The 18,872-nt window shown below is 41.1% G+C and overlaps 1 protein-coding gene and 1 long non-coding RNA gene across 2 annotated transcripts; both read right to left on the reverse strand.

Moving 5' to 3' along the window:
* On the reverse strand, positions 1–2,399 carry LOC116353976 (uncharacterized). Its single transcript, XR_004203389.1, has 3 exons — positions 1,143–2,399; positions 613–992; positions 1–450 (listed from the first exon to the last, which is right to left on the reverse strand). It is a non-coding gene; the product is annotated as an uncharacterized LOC116353976 (long non-coding RNA).
* An 8,873-nt stretch (positions 2,400–11,272) lies between these two features.
* LOC109906549 (perilipin-2) lies at positions 11,273–16,961 on the reverse strand. Its single transcript, XM_020504294.2, has 8 exons — positions 16,831–16,961; positions 16,456–16,495; positions 15,838–16,033; positions 14,619–14,701; positions 13,978–14,296; positions 12,525–12,709; positions 12,198–12,308; positions 11,273–12,000 (listed from the first exon to the last, which is right to left on the reverse strand). The coding sequence occupies exons 2-8, from the start codon at positions 16,483–16,485 to the stop codon at positions 11,605–11,607; spliced, it is 1,320 nt and encodes a 439-aa protein (XP_020359883.1). The 5' UTR covers positions 16,486–16,495; positions 16,831–16,961; the 3' UTR covers positions 11,273–11,604.
* Positions 16,962–18,872: the final 1,911 nt, after the last annotated feature.

Below are 18,872 nucleotides of genomic sequence, written 5' to 3' on the forward strand. Positions count from 1 at the left end.
TACAGTGAGTGCAAATTAGGTAAGTTTAAGGAAATAAATAGGCCATGGTGGCGAAGTAATTACAATATAGCAATTAAACACTGGCATGGTAGATTGGCATAAGATGAAAGTGCAGGTAGAGATACTGGGGTGCAAAGGAGCAAAATAAATACCAGTATGGGGATGAGGTAGGTAGATGGGCTGTTTACAGATGGGCTATGTACATGTGCAGTGATCTGTAAGCTGCTCTGACAGCTGGTGCTTAAAGCTAGTGAGGGAGATGTGAGGTACCAAAGACAAAGTGAGCTTTGAAAAGCTCATCAAAACAGGCAAGAGAGTCTGGTGACTTACAATGTATTGCATGTTTGTCAATCACAATGAAGTACTTGTGAATCACACTCCTCTGGATCCCCACAGCAAGCAGATAGGGTTGAAGGCTTTCCATGGCGCTCTCCAGATGCTGGTTCCAGTCTGTGACACAAGAACTTCATTAGTTTGCTATTAAAATGAATCACGGTTCGCAAACAGTTTGTCAATTTAAATTACAGCTACATATGATCTTACAATTTGTCCATAATCTTAAAAGTAGTTTAGGATTAGGAATGGGGAGAGAACAGTCAACTGTAACCTCACCTTGATAAACTTCACAATGTGGTTACTGGTGTGTCTGGCTGATATTTTTCCAGGTCTCTTGTGGCCATGAGGTGACGGTGGTATAAGGTGGACAAGGACCAAAATGGAGGACATGTCACTGTCCCATCCTGAAAGTATAAATTTTCACAAGTTACATCATACCATTTTGCTTTAAAAAATAATGCTCCCTTCCATTAGTATAATACTTTTATTCCAGCATACGATATTCCACTTCTGTTGTGGATTCAGCATCTTGAACCAGGTCTTGCAGGTCGCCTATCTGTGAGGCCACGGCTTTGGTCAATAACTTTCTGCTTGGAGAGAGTAGGCCACTTCTCCAGGAACTTTGCAGAGGTTGCATCACTAAAATCTTGCTCAATCTGCAGACAAGATGGAATAAGTCAAGATAGAAAAGTAAACATTATGGTGTAGCACTATCGTCATGTAATATATCAGTACTAATCAGACTGTTGTAGAACAGAAAACAACTGTCCTGACAGTTAAGGCAAGGCAGTCTAAGATCCACATACCATTCCTGCTATGTCTTTGGATTGCTGTGAATATTTCAGAGGACTTCACTGGGTCATGAACCATCTTTTGGCGATAAGCAAACATCTGCTTCATCTTCTCCTTTACAATTGCTTCATCAGTGCAATGGCCTCACAACAAAGGCTTTCTGTTGTTGGGCAGTTTCTCTGTGAAGGGGTCTCGACAGCTTTTGGACCACCTGTAACATGGTGAAACTTTTACAGATTACTGGGTTTGTCTGCTCTATACAAGTATACAATATTGTGTCATAAGATATATAACAAGGCTCGGAAACTCTACAAGGATGGCCATGCATGCAGTTGTCACCAGATAAAGTAGGAGTAGGGCAAAGTACGAGAGTCATGTTATTAATTGTCCAAAGCAGGGATGGAGAGTGAGCTTGAAGTAGGCTGCAGTGGGTTTGCTGGTCAATACATATACTGAACATGTAACCACAGTAATGGTGGCCAGTAAATCAATGAATAAAAATGTAATATTGACAAATTAAGCAGAAATTGTAGACCTTTAATAATGTCAGACACTTTCATTCAAATGAGTATGAAACATTTCAGTGTTGACTTTCTCTTTATCCCTGGTTGATGTACATTTCAGAGCCTCTTCAGTGTGGATGGGGTATAGCATACATTTTCAACAACAAAGACAGCACTTCCAGTTTGTGTTCTTCACTCTGAACTCTTGTCTTCAGTCCTAGGGACAGCACATTGAACCACTTGGCATGCAAAACATCAAATCTAAAACAAAGCGTAACACTGCATTGATATTATTTATAACGTATGACGAATTAGCCATCCATTGTGTTATCAAAAATGGTCTTACATGCCGTCACTGTTGTCAAAAGATTATAAACGTGTTAAATAAAGTTACTAACCCAGTCAGTCTGGGCCACATCCAGGTTCTTTATCGGTGACACACAAGAAGCAGGTGTTGGCTTTGTTGAACTCAAATCATAGGCATGAACTGAACATATGGCTGTCCCACACAACTACATACAAATTAAGAATTTACATTTACTTTGAATTCAAATGTCATTACATACCAGACATTTTTAGTATATCCTCAGCCATTTAGTTTCACAGTTGCTCCATGTGCTTTTGTGAAGGTTCTATATCAATTTGGGAGGGGAAGTTCTGTGCAACTTCCTTGGCCATCTATACCAAAAAATAAAATATAGTTTTTTGACCTAATTGTCACACAGCAGTTATATTTTCAATAATGAATGGTTAGCTATCAAACCTGCATTAAAGACCCCGCAGCTGTAGGTGTCCTGCTGCATGGTGAGTTTTCCCCTCCTTTCCACTTTGTCCACCCAGTCGTCTTTTCCATAGCAGGATCGTCTCATTTTGAAGTACTATTTTTATGTAAACATAATGAAATTCTGATTAGTTATAGGCAAATGAATACACAGGCCAAATTTGTATGCTGTTTTCCTTATCACTATAATCTAGTAGAGGTCATTTCCTTTATGCTCCATGCTACACACAGCCTAAATTATAGGCACTGAACCATTTACAGGACAATAATACAAGTAGCATATAGGATCCAACCCTATCACAGAGTGAATAAATGTAGAGCGTTTGTAGACTTTGTGGCGAAATCTGCATGGAGCCTTCACCGTGCACTGCCACTTTAAGAGCGCATGAGCAGTAAGGAAGGAGGAAATAAAGAGTTCATTTAGCTCTTTGGGGAGGAGCTCTTGGGTGGCGCGACAGTTTGTGTGCTGTGCTGCAGAAGTTTTGTTTGTTTTCAGCGTGTGTAGTTTATAGAGTATTTAACTCAATCATCGGTGTAATCGCTCTAGGTCGTGGTTGTTTTCGTTTGGGACCGCGCCCGTTATGGATCGCTTGGATTAGTAGCAACATTGTTGCGAAGCTTTAACATACAAACCATCGGACAGTCAGACAGTACACCTGGGGCCTGTTGCACAAAACTAGGATAAGGGATTAAGCCAGGATATCTTGGTGATCCTGGCTCAATTGATCCGTAATCCGGTTGCACTAAAGATGGATAGGGGGCAGGAGGATATGTTATGGTATAAATTACCATGGAGATTTATTCTGTGGAGCTAGCCTGCTCCAGACCAGGCTAAATTCCAGGATCTAGTTAATCTCATCCCTAATGTCAGTCAGCAGTCACCACAAATGGAAACCAATAGTTATTTCACTGCTCACTATACATTGTTATCACATATAACTAGACCCACTGTTATTATTTAAACGTTTGTGATCATTAATTTCAATGATTTTGGATTAAAAAAATGATTTTTAGATGATGTTGCTATCATTAGATAATTTAGTTTCCCATAGACTATAAGGCTATATATAAAATGATAGAATATTAGGGCCACAGAGGGGAAAAAAACACAAGTCATAATATTGTAACCAGTTGTTTTAAAGGAGGACAGTTGTTAAAATGACAGATGTGGGGCATTTCGTGAAATTGTACTTCAGTATGGTTTCATAAACAAAGACATGCTGATGTGCCAGAATATTAAGTATCACATTGTCATAAGTATCAAAACTGTAAAAACAATATGTAGCTTTTCTGCAGAAAGAACCAGCATCATAAATTTATGACTTTAGCCTTTTTCTTCAGTGTGGCCCTAGTACTCTGTCATATAAACAAATACACATTCCATATGAATATAAAAACACAATGTGTAACATTATGTTCCTTTATTGAATAAGGACAAAACAAAGCAGGTAAACCATCAGCTCCTTTCGAAACTGAAGTCAGTGACTCTACAAGATGGAAAGCACAGAATCCAAGCATATTATACAAAATGATACATACACATTCAAAGGTCTGTATATAACACACCCTGCATGTCTGCACACTAAAATAAATGCAGGACAAATCCATACACATCAACTGAACAGACAAATTAATGGATGCAGTAGCCTCCCTGCAGCCTTGTATTACACACAGTATACCGCACAAACATCATAAGAGGCCAAATTCTTCAAAAAAACGAACCCAAAAAAAACCAAATTCCTCTGCCACCGCAGGACATATTTAACCAAAATTGAAAGCACACATACTAAAATAATTCAACACATATTGGTCCCTCAGCAGCCGACCACTGTCGTCATCAGGGAAGATTGCCGGATTGTCCCAGTCCATGGCTGGTGGCACTCTGGGGGCCCTCTCCTTCCTCAGGCAGGCCACATTGTGGAGGACAGCACAACCCACAGTAATATCACATGCCCTAACAGGGCTGACCCTTAATTTGTGAAGGCAGTGAAAGCGTGCCTTCAGGAGGCCAAAGGTCATTTCAACTCTGGCCCTGGCATGGGCATGGTTGTAGGCCTGCTGTGCTTCCTGGGGGTCTGTGAAAGGTGTCAGGAGAAAAGGCTGGCAGCCATACCCCCTGTCTCCCAGCAACACACCAGAGAATTCACCGGTCAACACAAAATCTCATCATTACTACCTCATAAACACAGTGATATTCTTGACACAGCCATGATGGTTATAAATATGGGTTGTGTGGCTTACCTTGTGATAGGCACTGATAGATTTCAGAGGCCCGAAAGATTCTGGAGTCATGGACTGAGCCAGGCCATTTTGCCACAACATTGCTGATCACACAGTCAGCATTGCAGACCATCTGAAATCATAAGATGAGGAATATTACACCAATCAATGCACATCACTGGCAATGCAGAGTGTTCGTCAATGGACAATATCAAAAAGTTATGTTCACCTGAACATTAATGCTGTGAAAGGATTTCCTATTCACAAAATCGGCCTCATGGGCACCTGAGGGGGCTTTTATCCTTATGTGTGTGCAGTCCACTGCACCAATGACATTGGGGAAACCTGTCACACAAAGTAATGAGTATCCTACTATGTGTTAACAGTTGTCCTGTAATTTGTAGATCCTCTTACCTGCAATCCTATAGAGCTCCTCTTTGATGTCACAGAGTCTTCTGTGGCCAGGGAAGGAGATGAAGACATCTGCTAATGCTTTGATAGCCAGACACACACTCCTTATTGTGCGGCAAATTGTGGCCTTGTTCAGCTGTTCTGCATCCCCCACTGAGTACAGGAAGGCTCCACTAGCAAAAAAGCGCAAGGCCACACAAACCATTTGCTCCACACTCAGTGCATGGCTCCGTGCAGTGCGGTGCTTAATCCTGGGACCCAGTAGTCTGCATAGATACCTGATGCCATCTGCAGAAAACCTGTATCTTTCATATAGATGGTCATCAGGGAAGGCCAGTGGGTCCAACCGGTCCCTGAAGACCCTTTCTCGCCTGAAGGCTCTCCTCAGCACAAGTGCTTCTTCATCCACCACATCTCGCACGAATGGGCATGCCATTGTCAGAGCAGAAAGGAACACACAATTTTGGGCCTTCATATAGGCTAGTGGCCACACCTGGTGCTGGGGGGGTGGGCAAAAGAGGGCGATGCCTTATAACGATGACTTGGTTGTACTGATTGCTGGGAAAATAAAAAAAACCTTAGAAAGATGCCACCGTCCTGTGTGCTCACAATAAGAGCTCATATGTCATGGCTCACTTGACTTTACGAGAATATACCTAATTTTTATTTTGAGCTGTGTCATCTTCTTGGAGCTGGGGGAGGAAAGAAAAATAATGATTAATACATTTGTGTTACAGTTAGCATACAGTGTACATTGAAGGCATATCTCACCTCCCTCTCAAGTTTTTTTATTTCAAGGTCCAGTTTCCTAATTGTCCTCTTTTTTATTTCGAACTCCAGTGCAAGATTTTCCATCTTTTTCTTCTTGTACTGAATGTCTGTCTGCCAGTTCTATTTGGCGCCGGAGGTGGTTGCCATACAACTTTCTGATAGCTTGTGAGCTCTGTGAACACAATACAATTAGCGCAGCTGGAATTTGGCAGGATGTGGTGTCCTTTTATTAATACGCACTGTTGCCAGGCTGGTTTTCCCACTGTATAGCATCTGGGTCCTGTAAAAGAAATTAGATTTTTTGATTTTGATGAGGACTCCTCACCATTGTAGAGTAAATAGTACTTTCACAGTCTTAACATGATACCTCATGCCTTCTGGAATCCAGAGAGATGGTCTCCTCCTCATCATCGTCTCCATCATGTGCTGTTGCTGCTGCACTGGGGCCTTCACCCTATCACATTTAAATCGGATTCATATTGAAGCTAGTAGACAAGACATGCCAGGCCTACAGTATGCCTTTGATGGAGTACTCACTGGATCAGCATCGTCTGGTGCTTGTGCTGGTGGCTCTAACAGGAACACAGTGCTGCCAGACACTGCAAGGCAATAGGTAAACCAAAGTCAGACAGTCCAAATTGATTCAATATGAATGTGGTTGTATCCCATGTAGAGATGGAAGGACATACCTTGAATGAAGCGGGTGGCATCTTGGGAGGAACCTATGCTTGTCTCTTTCCCCCCAGGGATCCCCTCTAAGACGGGCCTGCCTTTATTTAGCTCCAAGGCCATGTCCTCTGCTGGGGTAAGGTCAGCCTTTGGTGACCCACCACCCGTGCCTTGTCTGTGGGTATTCTTTTTCACTGCTAAAACAGTACAGACAATGTGTGAGCAGGCACCTTCTGGGTACAATATATGCTTGTGCTTTGTTAAATATTAGTCAGGGACCATACCATTCTGCAGAATGTTCTTGTATTTGATTTTGACCTGCTGCCATGTCCGTTTTGGCCCGTTCATGTTTAATCTACACACACACACACACACACACACACACACACACACACACACACACACACACACACACACACTTAATGGAGTCACACTGCAAAAAATTACTTGGTATTTGTCTTGTTTTCAGTAAAAATATCAAAAAGTTTATCATAGCTTTATACAGTGTGATGGAGTTACTTTACACAATTTCACTCATATCTGCAGTGCATTTCAATAAAAAATGTAACCGTTTCATAATTACAGTACAACTGCATTTTTGGAGATGTGAATTAAATATTTGAATTGTAATTGTGATGTTTCAGCGGAGCGGTGAGTGTGTAATTGTGCACTACTTACGCATTCAGGCGGTCTGCAATACTTTGCCACGCTTTTTCTCTTTGCTTTATCACTGTGGCGGTGTTGCCTTTCTTCTTAATTATATCTTTTACCTCCTCGTATGCCTCCATGAGGATTTGTGCTTCCGACGGGGAAAAGTACGCGGCTCTAGTTGCCATGGTAAATCAGTTAATCTGTGATCTGTGGCGGGGTCTATTTGAGTGAGCCGTGAGCGCGCACCTATCCAGGATTGGTTTCACCTGGCTTAATGAATCCGTGTCTGCTCATCCTGGCTTGGTCTTTGTGCAACCAATTAAGCCTGGACGCACATGTTTTGGCTTCATTGAGCTCAGCTGAGTCATTTATCCCGGATGTCTTAATTCTACTTTTGTGCAACAGGCCCCTGCACGCCTGAAGACCACAGCTAAGATCTCTCTTGTTCTCTTTCTCTCTTTCTCTTCCCTCTATCGTTCCAGTGCTTTACCCTGCAACAGACTCTCTATTTTTCCAATGCACTTCCCATTGAAGTTCATTAGAGCTGGACTATTATTGCCCTGCCAGAAGTATTTGGACATTTTAGTTAAAAGGGAGGTTGCTTGCAAGTTGTGTATTGTTATGTGAACTGTATTGAGGTGTACTAATGACATGTGGCCGAGAAGACTGTGGACATTTTTAAGGCCTTTGTTGTGTCGATGAACACCCTCCAAATTCATACCCTCTGCACTCATCCACGAGAAAATAATACCAATTATTGCAAATCCTATGTTGATGACTGGGTTTGTTCTTGTATGAAGTTGCTGTTGAATTGCTCTGCCATTATTAGTATTATTGTATGAGGTATTCTTGTTGGGGTTACCCCTGTGCTGTGATGTGGTTTTTATGTGGTGTGCTTTTTTTCTCTCCACTGGCTATCTGGTAAACAGGCTACCCTCTAGGCAGTCTCTTCTGCTGATGTGTGTGTGGGTCTGGTAGTGGTACTCTCTCTATTCTACTCTTTTTCCTTTCGGCATGGTTAATACCTGCCTGGCGCCCGAACAAAATCTTTCTTTACCCCTCTAATAAATACCGCTACAACTTTAAGAATAAAATATTAAGTGAGTTTCATCAGTACATGCTTAAAGTCATATCACAAAGATCACATGACGGTGCCCACCAAATCTATGACAATAGAGAATGAATTGTAAGCACCAAAGTGTGTTTGTCAAAATAATATCTGAAAATGTCAGTTGTGGCCCCCAAACAAAATGAGTTTGAGTTCTGTACAGGACTACGGTGGTGAAGATAGTGATGCTCGGTTGTTCTATAGTTTGACTATGGTAAGGTCCTTGACTAAACCACCTTATCATATCTTGTCTCATCAAATCAACAGGTACACCTGCTCCCAGTGTGGGAAACCTCTGTGACCTGAGACGACATGAAAGCGTTCACTCTGAAGCCAGGCCGTTCCATTGTGACCAGTGTGAGAAGAGATGTCTAAAACAGCACACAGGTGAGCAACCCTACAGCTGTCAACTTTGTGGGAGGAGGTTCAAACAACCTGAAAGTCTCACAGTGCATCTGCGGAGTCACACAGGCGAGCGGCCGTACCCCTGCACACTGTGTGACAAACGTTTTGCATCCAGCAGCTGCGTTAAAAAACACATGAGAACTCATACAGGGGAGAAACCTTATCGGTGTATAAGGTGTGGTAAGAGATTCACTGAAAGCGGCAACCTGAAAATACACCAGCGAGTTCATCGAGAAAAAGTCTAAGTTGTCTGAAAGTTCTTGAGGGACGCTGTGCTCTGTACAGCAGGGTTCCCCGACTGGTGACCCGCGGACCGAATTTAGATTTTCATTGTTGGACATAAGACTGTAAAAACACCAGGAAATCATCTATTGGTTTTCATTTCTGAAATATATTCCCAAGTACTGCCACGCATAATAGACAGACATATTTGATTGTATAGAAATAATAATAATTGATTGGATTTATATAGCACTTTTCTGCTAACTGAGGTACTCAAAGTACTTTACATAGTAGGTGGAGACTCACCTCATCCACTATCAATGTGATGCACAGTGACCATTTTTATGCCAAAACTCTACCCCACACATCAGCTATCAGGTGGAGAGGTGAGTAGTGATATATTCCATTTAGGAATGAGGGGGATGATTGTCGTGGAAGATTCAGAATTTGTTGGTAACATATGTAAGATGTTTTATATTCATCTAATGTGTGTAAGTTAATTCTCATCAGAATGGTATTTTTGTATAATACTGTGGCGAGGTTGCAGTTATCTGTTCTATGTCAAGACTAAGTTGCTTGGGCCGCTGAGAGGGGAGAGGTCAAAGTGTCATCATGTGTAAACATATCTTTTACTCCCTACCTTTCCCAGTGGAGAAAGGAGGGTGGCAGTGTCTGGAATCATTCTATGCTCCCTCTGTTGTTTCTATCTTAACCTATAGCCTCATTCTCCTCTCCGTGAGTTTGTCCAGGAGTTTGTATTTAGAGTGTGTTGTATCTAAATGACAATTTGATATATGCCTGTTGATATGGAGGATTGGTTTATGGTTCTGGGGTTTGGGAAAGGAGACAAAGCTGAACGATGAATTATGTCTATGCTGTCTGACTATGTGTGATCTTTGCTATAAAGGATCCCCTTTTGCCATTGTGTGGGGACTCTCAACTTTTCATTAGAGATACTGAACTGTTGAAAGTCAAAATGCTATAGAGCTTATATAATTAAAGATGGACTTTTATAACTAACTCTGACTTGTGTGTGTGGTTTGCTCCCATGATTTGGTAAATAGAGGAAATTTCCACGACATGATTCAGTGGCCATGATGGAATGTGGCCAGGTTGGGAATTTAGCCATGACACTGTGGTCAACATCCATACTCTTACAATAAGCACCATGGGATTTTGAAAGACCACGGAGAATCATGACAGCCATTTTAACGTGCCATCCAAAAGAAGGCACTCTTCACAGGACAATGTTCCCAAATGTAATCAAGGTTTGACATTTTTGTTTTAGTCAAATATCTGTTTAGGCGTCTTGCGGTCATTTTGCAGTATAAAACCATTTTTTTATTATGTTCCGGCCCACGACCATCCGCCCCAGAAAGAAATTGGCCCGCGGCTGAATCTAATTGATGATCTTTGCATGACACATTATGAAGGCTGTCATAATTGTTGAGGATTCCTGGAAAAGTTTTTGTATAGATTTTGTGTATATGACTATTCCTCTTGTTAATAAAGAAGACATTATTATGAGCAGCAATGGGGCAGAACACTTTGTCTCTATTTACTTATTAAAGAACTGCTAATTAGAACATACAACCACACACTGGTTACATTTCCTCCTAATTCACCTGCAACTATGAGAAATAGCATTCTTATTTTGGAGGCCTCAGTCTATATCCCACTGCCATTACATTATATTCTGTATAGGAAACCATAGTTACAATGTTTATTTAAATGCTCACGCCTTCCATGAAAATACCCTAGGAAAGTGACCGCCTTGTAGGTCACTTAGCGAATGCAAAAATGTTTAATCCACAACAGAACAGACAGTTGAAATACATGAGTATTTACATATTCTATTTAAAATTTAAAATACACTGGCCAAATGAATCAATGTCTACCAATGGTATTTGAAAGTATTTCGAAAAGAAAATACTATTTTCAATAACTAAACATTGTATCAGACATATGTGATATTTAGCTGACAATGAAGGTTATTGGTGGGCAATGGGAGCTGATAGAGGTTTGTTGGTGCTGGTCTCATCTGATATTTCATCATCCTCAACTGACGAGAGGTCGGACAAGGTAGAGTCTGGTACCTGTAAATGGAAAACGCAACTAAGCACAAGAACCTGCCTTACTTTATGACCTTTGGACTACTAGGTATTGATACAGGGGGAGGGTTACATCATTGCCAAACCTAGTCCTGGAAAACCATACAACTACAGTTTAGTTAGTTGAACCACTCACAGACAAACCTCATATCCAAGCTATCTCAATGTATTACAGACACTGAATTCACTGAAGCCCGAAGATGGGTTTCGACAATGTATAAAACATCCAATTCCATTCCCAAATGCTTTCACACTGGTTGGTCATTTTCAAGGCAGCAAGACAACACACAGATGACATATTAACTTATTTATTAGAATTGTACAAAGATGGCAGCATACAAGGTAAGGTGTTAACATCTACGTATCTACTATATGACAGGTTATGGTTACAACAGGATATAATGTGATGTCAAAAACAACAGTAGCATCAAAAGCAATGTCCTGCATAAGAAAAGGCATATGGAAATTAAGCTATATTATTGAGCACACACTGAGCAACATTCACAAACAGTTGGTCAACATTTATTCATCAACATGCTGAATAAATGCAAGCTCATTAGTGTGACTTAAGGATATTTGATGGAGGAATAATATGGGATAGAAAGTCGTTAAACAGGCAGCTAGTTATTCCATTGATTTCATCTCCACCTCTGCGGGGGCTGGTGTCTTCTGAGACTGGGAGGATGTGGCGGTGGGGGGTGGTGCCAGCCGGGGGTAAAAGGGACCTACCAGCCAGTTGAGGGATGTGTTGTTAACCAGGTAGTCCATGACGCCATCCAGCGACTCCTTCATCTTGCCCAGCTGGGCCTTGCTGCTGGCCAGCACGCCGTCCGACAGGTCCCCAAACGCTGCCGCTTTGCTGAAGCTGGAGTAGACCTGGGAGGCGGAGTGGCTGAGGAACAGCGCCTCCTTCTGGATGTTCTGGGGAAGGCCCTGCAGGCCAGACACCAGTACCTGGCACGTTGTCTGCAGCTGCTGGGTGAGGGAGCGTGCTATGGCCAGGGTCTTTGACTCTATATTCTAGTGGATAAATGATGAAGACCATTTAATTCACCTGTATCTTCACATAAAATGAAGTAGCTTTTTCCTCAAGGAGTAGTCAAATAAAATCACTTAAATATGTAATTTGGACGCAAAACTGCAAGAGATGGTCCATGTACAATATGATGTGGCTAAAATGGTATTCTATGATGAGTGCTCTTAAGTATGGTCATTACCTCAGCCTCATTGCCATCGGCTTCCTCATTAGACTTCCACTCAATCAGGGAGCTCAGTTTCCCTTTCACCTTCTGGTTAGCTCCGTCAATATTCTTTCTGGCGTATTCAATCTAAAAGGGTTGAAAAAGAAATGATAGACTTCACAACGAACATCTCATTCCCACATAATTTAAATGAATCCAGTGCAAGGGAACCTCATCAGCTCTCATTGCATCTCATGAAAGACAGTTAAAATAATTTCCATTTACTCCTTCTACAGAATGTACACATTCTATGGAGAAGAAAGTGTTCCATTTCCACTTCTATCATTTGATGTCAACACTCACCAGGTCTACAGTGTGGCTGAGTTGTGAGATGGACTCCTGGCTGCGCTGCTTGGCGTCTTTGACCTGGGCCAGAGCCTTGTGGTACGCCCTCTTACGCAGCTTGGTAGACAGAGAGCCCAGACGGACATAGTAGCTAGGTGCATCCTTCGCCACGTCGAATCCTTCAACCATTTTAGCCTCCATTTCTGTCAAGGTGAAAAGAGGAACATGAAACTAAAGCGGCAATCAGGAGTTGAAACAATAAAGGGGAATTAGGACTAGATAAATGTAACCACTCTCATATTCAAAGACAGCTATGGATGCAAGGACTGGCCATCCATGGTATCAAAATTATAGTTTTAACCATGTTTTCGGGCTATACAGTGATTGTTTACATGTTGTTTACAAACATTGGATTAGTAGAAGCTTATACTTTGGGTTCTGATGGGGTACGACAGTTGAACTAAGCTCATGAGGCATTTAAAAATTATATTCATCAAGAATCAATGGTTGCATATCGTTCATTTATAAGTCAGAAAATGGATGTAGCTGTCACACCCTGGCCATAGAGAGGCTTTTATTCTCTATTTTGAGTAGGCCAGGGTGTGACTAGGGTGGGCATTCTAGTTTCTTTAATTCTATGTTCTTTATTGTTTCTGGCCGAGTGTGGTTCCCAATCAGAGGCAGCTGTCTATCGTTGTCTCTGATTGGAGATCATACTTAGGCAGCCCTTTCCCTCCTTCTGTGTGGGATCTTGTTCTTTGTTTGTGTGCAGGTAGTTTGCACAATGAAGCTGTTTGGTGGTTGTAGTCTTTATTGTTTTGTCTTTTCTAAAAGTTTCACTTCTTTAATAAATTATGTGGAACTCAAAGAACGCTGTGCCTTGGTCTCATCCTTCCGACGACAGCCGTGACAGTAGCAACTGCTGATTGTCCCTTTAAGCATTACTTTGAGCGTTTTGTGTAAAAAAATATCAAGTTATTGTAATCATTGTAAATGTAATGTAAATGTTTGCTGACATTGTATGGGTTTAAGTGAGCAAGCTTAGTGAATCTAATCACACATAGTATTATGAGTAAATGAGTAGTTTACTTTCTAACCTTGAGTTTATTTACAACATATGTTTTGGAAGTGTTGTAGGAAACATTGTGTACAGGATTATTCCTCTTTATTCGTCACTGTACTGTAAACCAAAATTATTTAGCCCAAAACAACCAGAAATGTTCTCTTTTGGTCATTAGAAAAAATGGGCCATGTCTGAATAATCTTAGTTTCTGAGAATCTCAACCGAACCCGATTGATTAGCTGCCTTTTCTTCGGAATGTTGATGAAGATCAACAGCATAGCTAAATAGTATCAATGACTAATCTTAATGCTCTTTGGTTTTGTTGCTAGCCCCAGTCCAATTATTCAGTCATCACTGAGAATCCATTGTAAGAGACTGTTAGGTTATATAAGCCTAGCTCTCACTCACCCAACTCGTCCTCAGTGCAAGGCAGGTACTGGTCCACCAGGCTCTCGGAGGTGGTGAGTGCCGTGTCCATTCCGCTGCTGACCATCTGGGCCACACGGCTCTCCATCACCGTATTCACACTGCCGCTGACCGCAGCCCGGGTCATCTGCATACCATCCTGGACGGCAGCACGAGTCATCTCCACGCCGTCCTGCACGGCACCCCTGGTCCGGTCCACTGCATTGGTCAAGGTGTGGGACACACTGTCCTTGGCCCCTGTGACGGTGTTGGACATCACGTCTTTGGCACCGGTCACTGCATACTTGGCGTTGGCGACAATCTAGACAGAAAGGGATAGGGAGGAAAGATTTTGTTTTTCATTTAACCAGGAAAGTCACATTGAGATTGAACTTAATTTTTCAAATGAGTGAGTCCTGGCCTTTGGATGACCACTGACAGATTAGACACTTGCTTATGACAGAGGGAGAGCCCGGTCCAAATAGATGATACGTCACTGATTTTGACACACACAGGTTATGAGTCATTGCTCCTCCCTCTATGGTTGGCCAACCTGACTGGCATTCGCTTGATTCATTGTGAAATGCGGTGTTGCGTTGTGTCATTCGGTACCAAGTAATAACTGGGGAGTGAGAGTCATATACCTGCTCAGAAGGCTGGTGCAGGATTGGCAAGGTCTTCTCAATCTTATCCAGACCTTTGCAGGCCAAGTCATTGGCCATGGAAACTGGTGGCAGAAAAAGAGGGCATAACATTATAAGCAAAATGTACCACATTCAAGGTTGGGAATGGAGAGTCACAAATTGTAGCACTACAGAAGAATACTAAAAAAGTGTTACTGGTTCAAGACAAGGACAAAGATGTGATTACTAGGTAAAAGGTTATGTTGTTGAGCAACAGCTCATAGATGACTGGACGGACTTTCTGGTCTTTACACAATTAGGAAGTGTAACTCAATATTTCTTTCCACGATCTAATGCTGAGCGATTAACCAATATTTCCGGGATTTTCGGTTATTAAACAACTAATTGACCGATGTTGGTTCAATTACTTGAATTCCATTTACTTCGGGGGTTTTGTGAGCCCAACGCGCCGTTTCACTAGAGAAAATTATAATCATTCACGAGAGAAATAAACTCAATAACTATGTGGGTCGCTGGGCTAAAGCGAGTTGTAGTTTTCATTAAGCTAATATTCAACCTATTTCAGTGCAGAAACGTGGTAGTTAACGTCAATGTCAATGACCATAATCCATTGCGCCATTTTTGTCCGGCTCAGGCATAGATGGATACACTTTTAAGCCTAATACGTTAGGTTAGATACAAACACCGCATAGACCGCAAGAGATAGAGACAGCTCGTGATAGTATGCCTTATCTTTGAAGAAACAGTACAATTATTTAGTTAGACAGTTCTGCAGCTAGCCTAGCTAAATTGGGTTGCTGAGAAATATAATACATTTAAAAAAATATTTTAAAAGTTTTGGTTTTTGAAAAAGGTACACTAGTCGTGTATATCGGACCGATATAGGCTTCTCAGCACCCCGCGTTGAAATTGCAATTAAAAAGCTACAAAGTAACTAATGTTTAAAAAATATTATCGAAACCGAAAAGCCCTGCCTATTTGTTTATAATCGAAACCAAACTGAACTAGAAAAGCACAGTATTTTGTGTAATACGCATATGTTTAAAGCCTTGTACTAGACATTCCATGCTGGCAAACGCGCTTGCTTTTCCATTTTCAGCTCTCCAGATTTGACCACCACATAGGAAATTAATCAAATAGATTAAACTCAATATGTAGGTCCACATTAGTGAAAATATACCAGGTGGTTATAGATTTGGAGATGGCTACAGATTCTTACTTTGTGGCTCCAGCTTGCCGATGATGGGTGCTGCACCGGTGAGCGCTGCAGTGGTGAGGTTCCTAACCCCCTGCTCGGCCACCTCACACATAGACTTGAGGTAGGGGTGGTTATCCTTGGTGGTGCAGTAGGCACTGGACACCATGTCATAGGTGGAGCTCACCAATGGGAGGCTGGTCACCCTTTCAACCACATTCTGGTGAGAAATTGAGTTGAAAATGGATGTTAGAACACTGCGTGTTACAATATCTCAAGAGTAATGTCAGCAATGACACAAGTAGAAACCCTAAGTATGCTATAGGCTTCTGAATGTATAGATTTTCCTTCAGATTTCAAATGAGCAACCTAACCCACCTGGGGTCCAACGGATCAATGCCTAGCAGCTCCTGACTAAAGTTGGCTACTGTAATATAAAACTTTAACTTGCTATCCTTTATCATAACATTGGACCCGTAAACACACAATCAAAAATAAAGACAAACCTAGAACCAAGCCAATTGAATGTCAACTATCTGAGGAGTTGTAGCCTATCATTTTCTGTATATGCACTTATGTCCCGTTTCATTATCAGCTGGCATACACTACTTTGATCCGTTTCACTCCCCAAAAGAGACATACCTGGTTATTGACGACTTCAACGACTTCCATGTCTGCAAACCTAAACAAGAGAAGAAAGACATTAAGACGTTATGGACATTTAATTTCTTTCAACAACGCAAAAAATATGTTATTTTCTGCTACATTGCTTTGATAAACTCACAAGGAAAAATACGATTTAATATTTCTACATCATTATGTCTACTCAATTATCTACCCAAACAACATCAGGGAAAGTGATATTGATTGATACAGTGTAGCAGCAAACGTTACTGTATGCTGTCATATTCGAAAGAGGAACTCTCGCGTTCAGACAAATATCCACCAAATTCGTTGATCATGAAATCAAATAAACACAAAAGTATGATAATAATAAAATTGAACAAGGTTACCTACCACGTTAGTTGGTTAATTTTGGTGAATGATGATGATCCCAGCAGTGTAATAACTTACTCCGTTTCAGGTTTGATTTGATTGTGAACTAACAACGTCCCATTTATAGTATCTGCTTCTCGCGAGATATTGCTAATAACTTGACGTAACCGCCTCAAAAAATTATAGGGCAAAGGTAACGAGGGGGAAAATGGCAGGGGATTTCCTAGATAAATGAATGGCCTGACACAGTCCTGCATCAGTTGAGGATAAACGATGTCACACATTTAACACATTGCATGTGGTAGCTTCTTACACTAACAACCTCTATAGTGGATATCCCCATAGATGTTATATTTATTTTTGTAGGATTACTGGGATAACATGTATATGAATACGTAATGTACTGCTGTTTGGATTCTATTCCACATTCATTCAGAGATTCCCTTTTAATAACCCATAAAGTAGGCTGTGGCCATTTCAGGAATACATCCCTAGCCAAAAAGTCCTTGAATTTCATAGACTGACGGGCTATTGAACCTGGGTTTTACGGTACTAGAGTCTTTACAGTGAGGGGTGTCAGAAGAACGGATACTTTTATCAAACCATTTAGGCTGTATGACCTGACTCTGTGTGTTACACTATAATTACAATGACTGTAATACAGTGTAATTCATACTTAGACTATGAATCATCATGCCATGTGATTTTGGAATGCAGTATTACTCAATGAACTATTCCCCAGTTGGCCGTCATTTTTGACCTTGCTCAAAAGTCTGGATTAAAGAGATATTGGACTAAAATAGACATTTCTACATAACTGAACCCCCTTTCCTTAGCCTTTTATATTTATAAGTATGGAAGTAGTGGTAAAGTAGGTTAAACCCTGAGCACCGTGGGTAAATAGGTGGGCAAATGGTAATGAAAAGGGGGGGGGGGGGGGTGATCTAGAGTAATAAAAAGGTGGGTAAAAGTCAAGTTTACCCTCCACTACATCAATAGTTCTAAGTTGTAATAGGCTAGATTTGACCCTTCCAATGACTAAGTGACGTTTGTGATTACTTTGCTGTTTTGATCTGGACTATAATCCAATCACATAGTGTATCACAATCCAGAAGGTTCCATCATATTATTTTATTTGCCTGGCCTGATGTGATGTCAAGCAAAGTACAACCTGTGGACCAAGAACAATGAATGTCGTCACTTTATTGATGCACTTTGTGATGTCACCGTCAACTGTACAGAATCAGTAGGCAATAAGGGATATTTGACAAGTTGCAGTTGTCTAGAAGCACATAATACATGTTTAGCTTTGTGTTTTGCCGTTTGGCTTAGGCTATGTCTCATGTGACATGAGAAACTGACAAGATTACGTATTTGTTCAGGATGTGGTAGGTTTTGTAATCCAACTTTATATAAATGTTTACCCAGTGTTGCTAGTAGTGAAAGCATCTTCAATGGCCTGTTGAGTGTGATCAAAGTTCATTGTCCTTATTTGACTTCTCTGACCGCATCTGAGTCATGCCACAGCTTTATAGTTTATAGGTCTCGCCAGTAGTGGTGCGTGGGTAAAATCACTGGAGAAGCCAGAAAAAAATTGCATTTTACAACCTACAGTATGCGTTGTGATAATTGAGTTTGCTCTATAATCTGTTAGCTCATACGCCTTGTGACTGTGATATATACAGTGCATTTGGAAAGTATTCAGACCCCTTGACTTTTTTCACATTTTGTAATATCACAATATCACACCTTATTCTAAAATTGTTTAAATAAAAAATCTTCCGAATCAATCCACACACAATACCCCATAATGACAAAGCAAAAACAGGTTTTTAGAAATTTTAGCAAATCTATAAAAAATGTAAAACAGAAATACCTTATTTACATAAGTATTCAGACCCTTTGCTAGGAGACTTGAAATTGAGCTCAGGTGCATCCTGTTTCGATTGATCATCCTTGAGATGTTTCTACAACTTGATTGGAGTCCATCTGGGGTAAATTCAATTGATTGGATATGATTTGTAAAGGCACACACCTGTCAATATAAGGTCCCACAGTTGACC

Source organism: Oncorhynchus kisutch, linkage group LG16, assembly GCF_002021735.2.
Source record: "Oncorhynchus kisutch isolate 150728-3 linkage group LG16, Okis_V2, whole genome shotgun sequence".
NCBI lineage: Eukaryota > Metazoa > Chordata > Actinopteri > Salmoniformes > Salmonidae > Oncorhynchus > Oncorhynchus kisutch.

Coding starts and splice junctions, on each gene's coding strand:
- LOC109906549 (XM_020504294.2), bottom strand. CDS start 16,485: ATGGAAGTCGTTGAAGTCGTCAATAACCAG. Junction 14,702..15,837: donor CGGCAAGCTGGAGCCACAAA/GTAAGAATCTGT, acceptor TTCTGCCACCAG/TTTCCATGGCCAATGACTTG. Junction 12,309..12,524: donor TCAGCCACACTGTAGACCTG/GTGAGTGTTGAC, acceptor CAACCCTTTTAG/ATTGAATACGCCAGAAAGAA.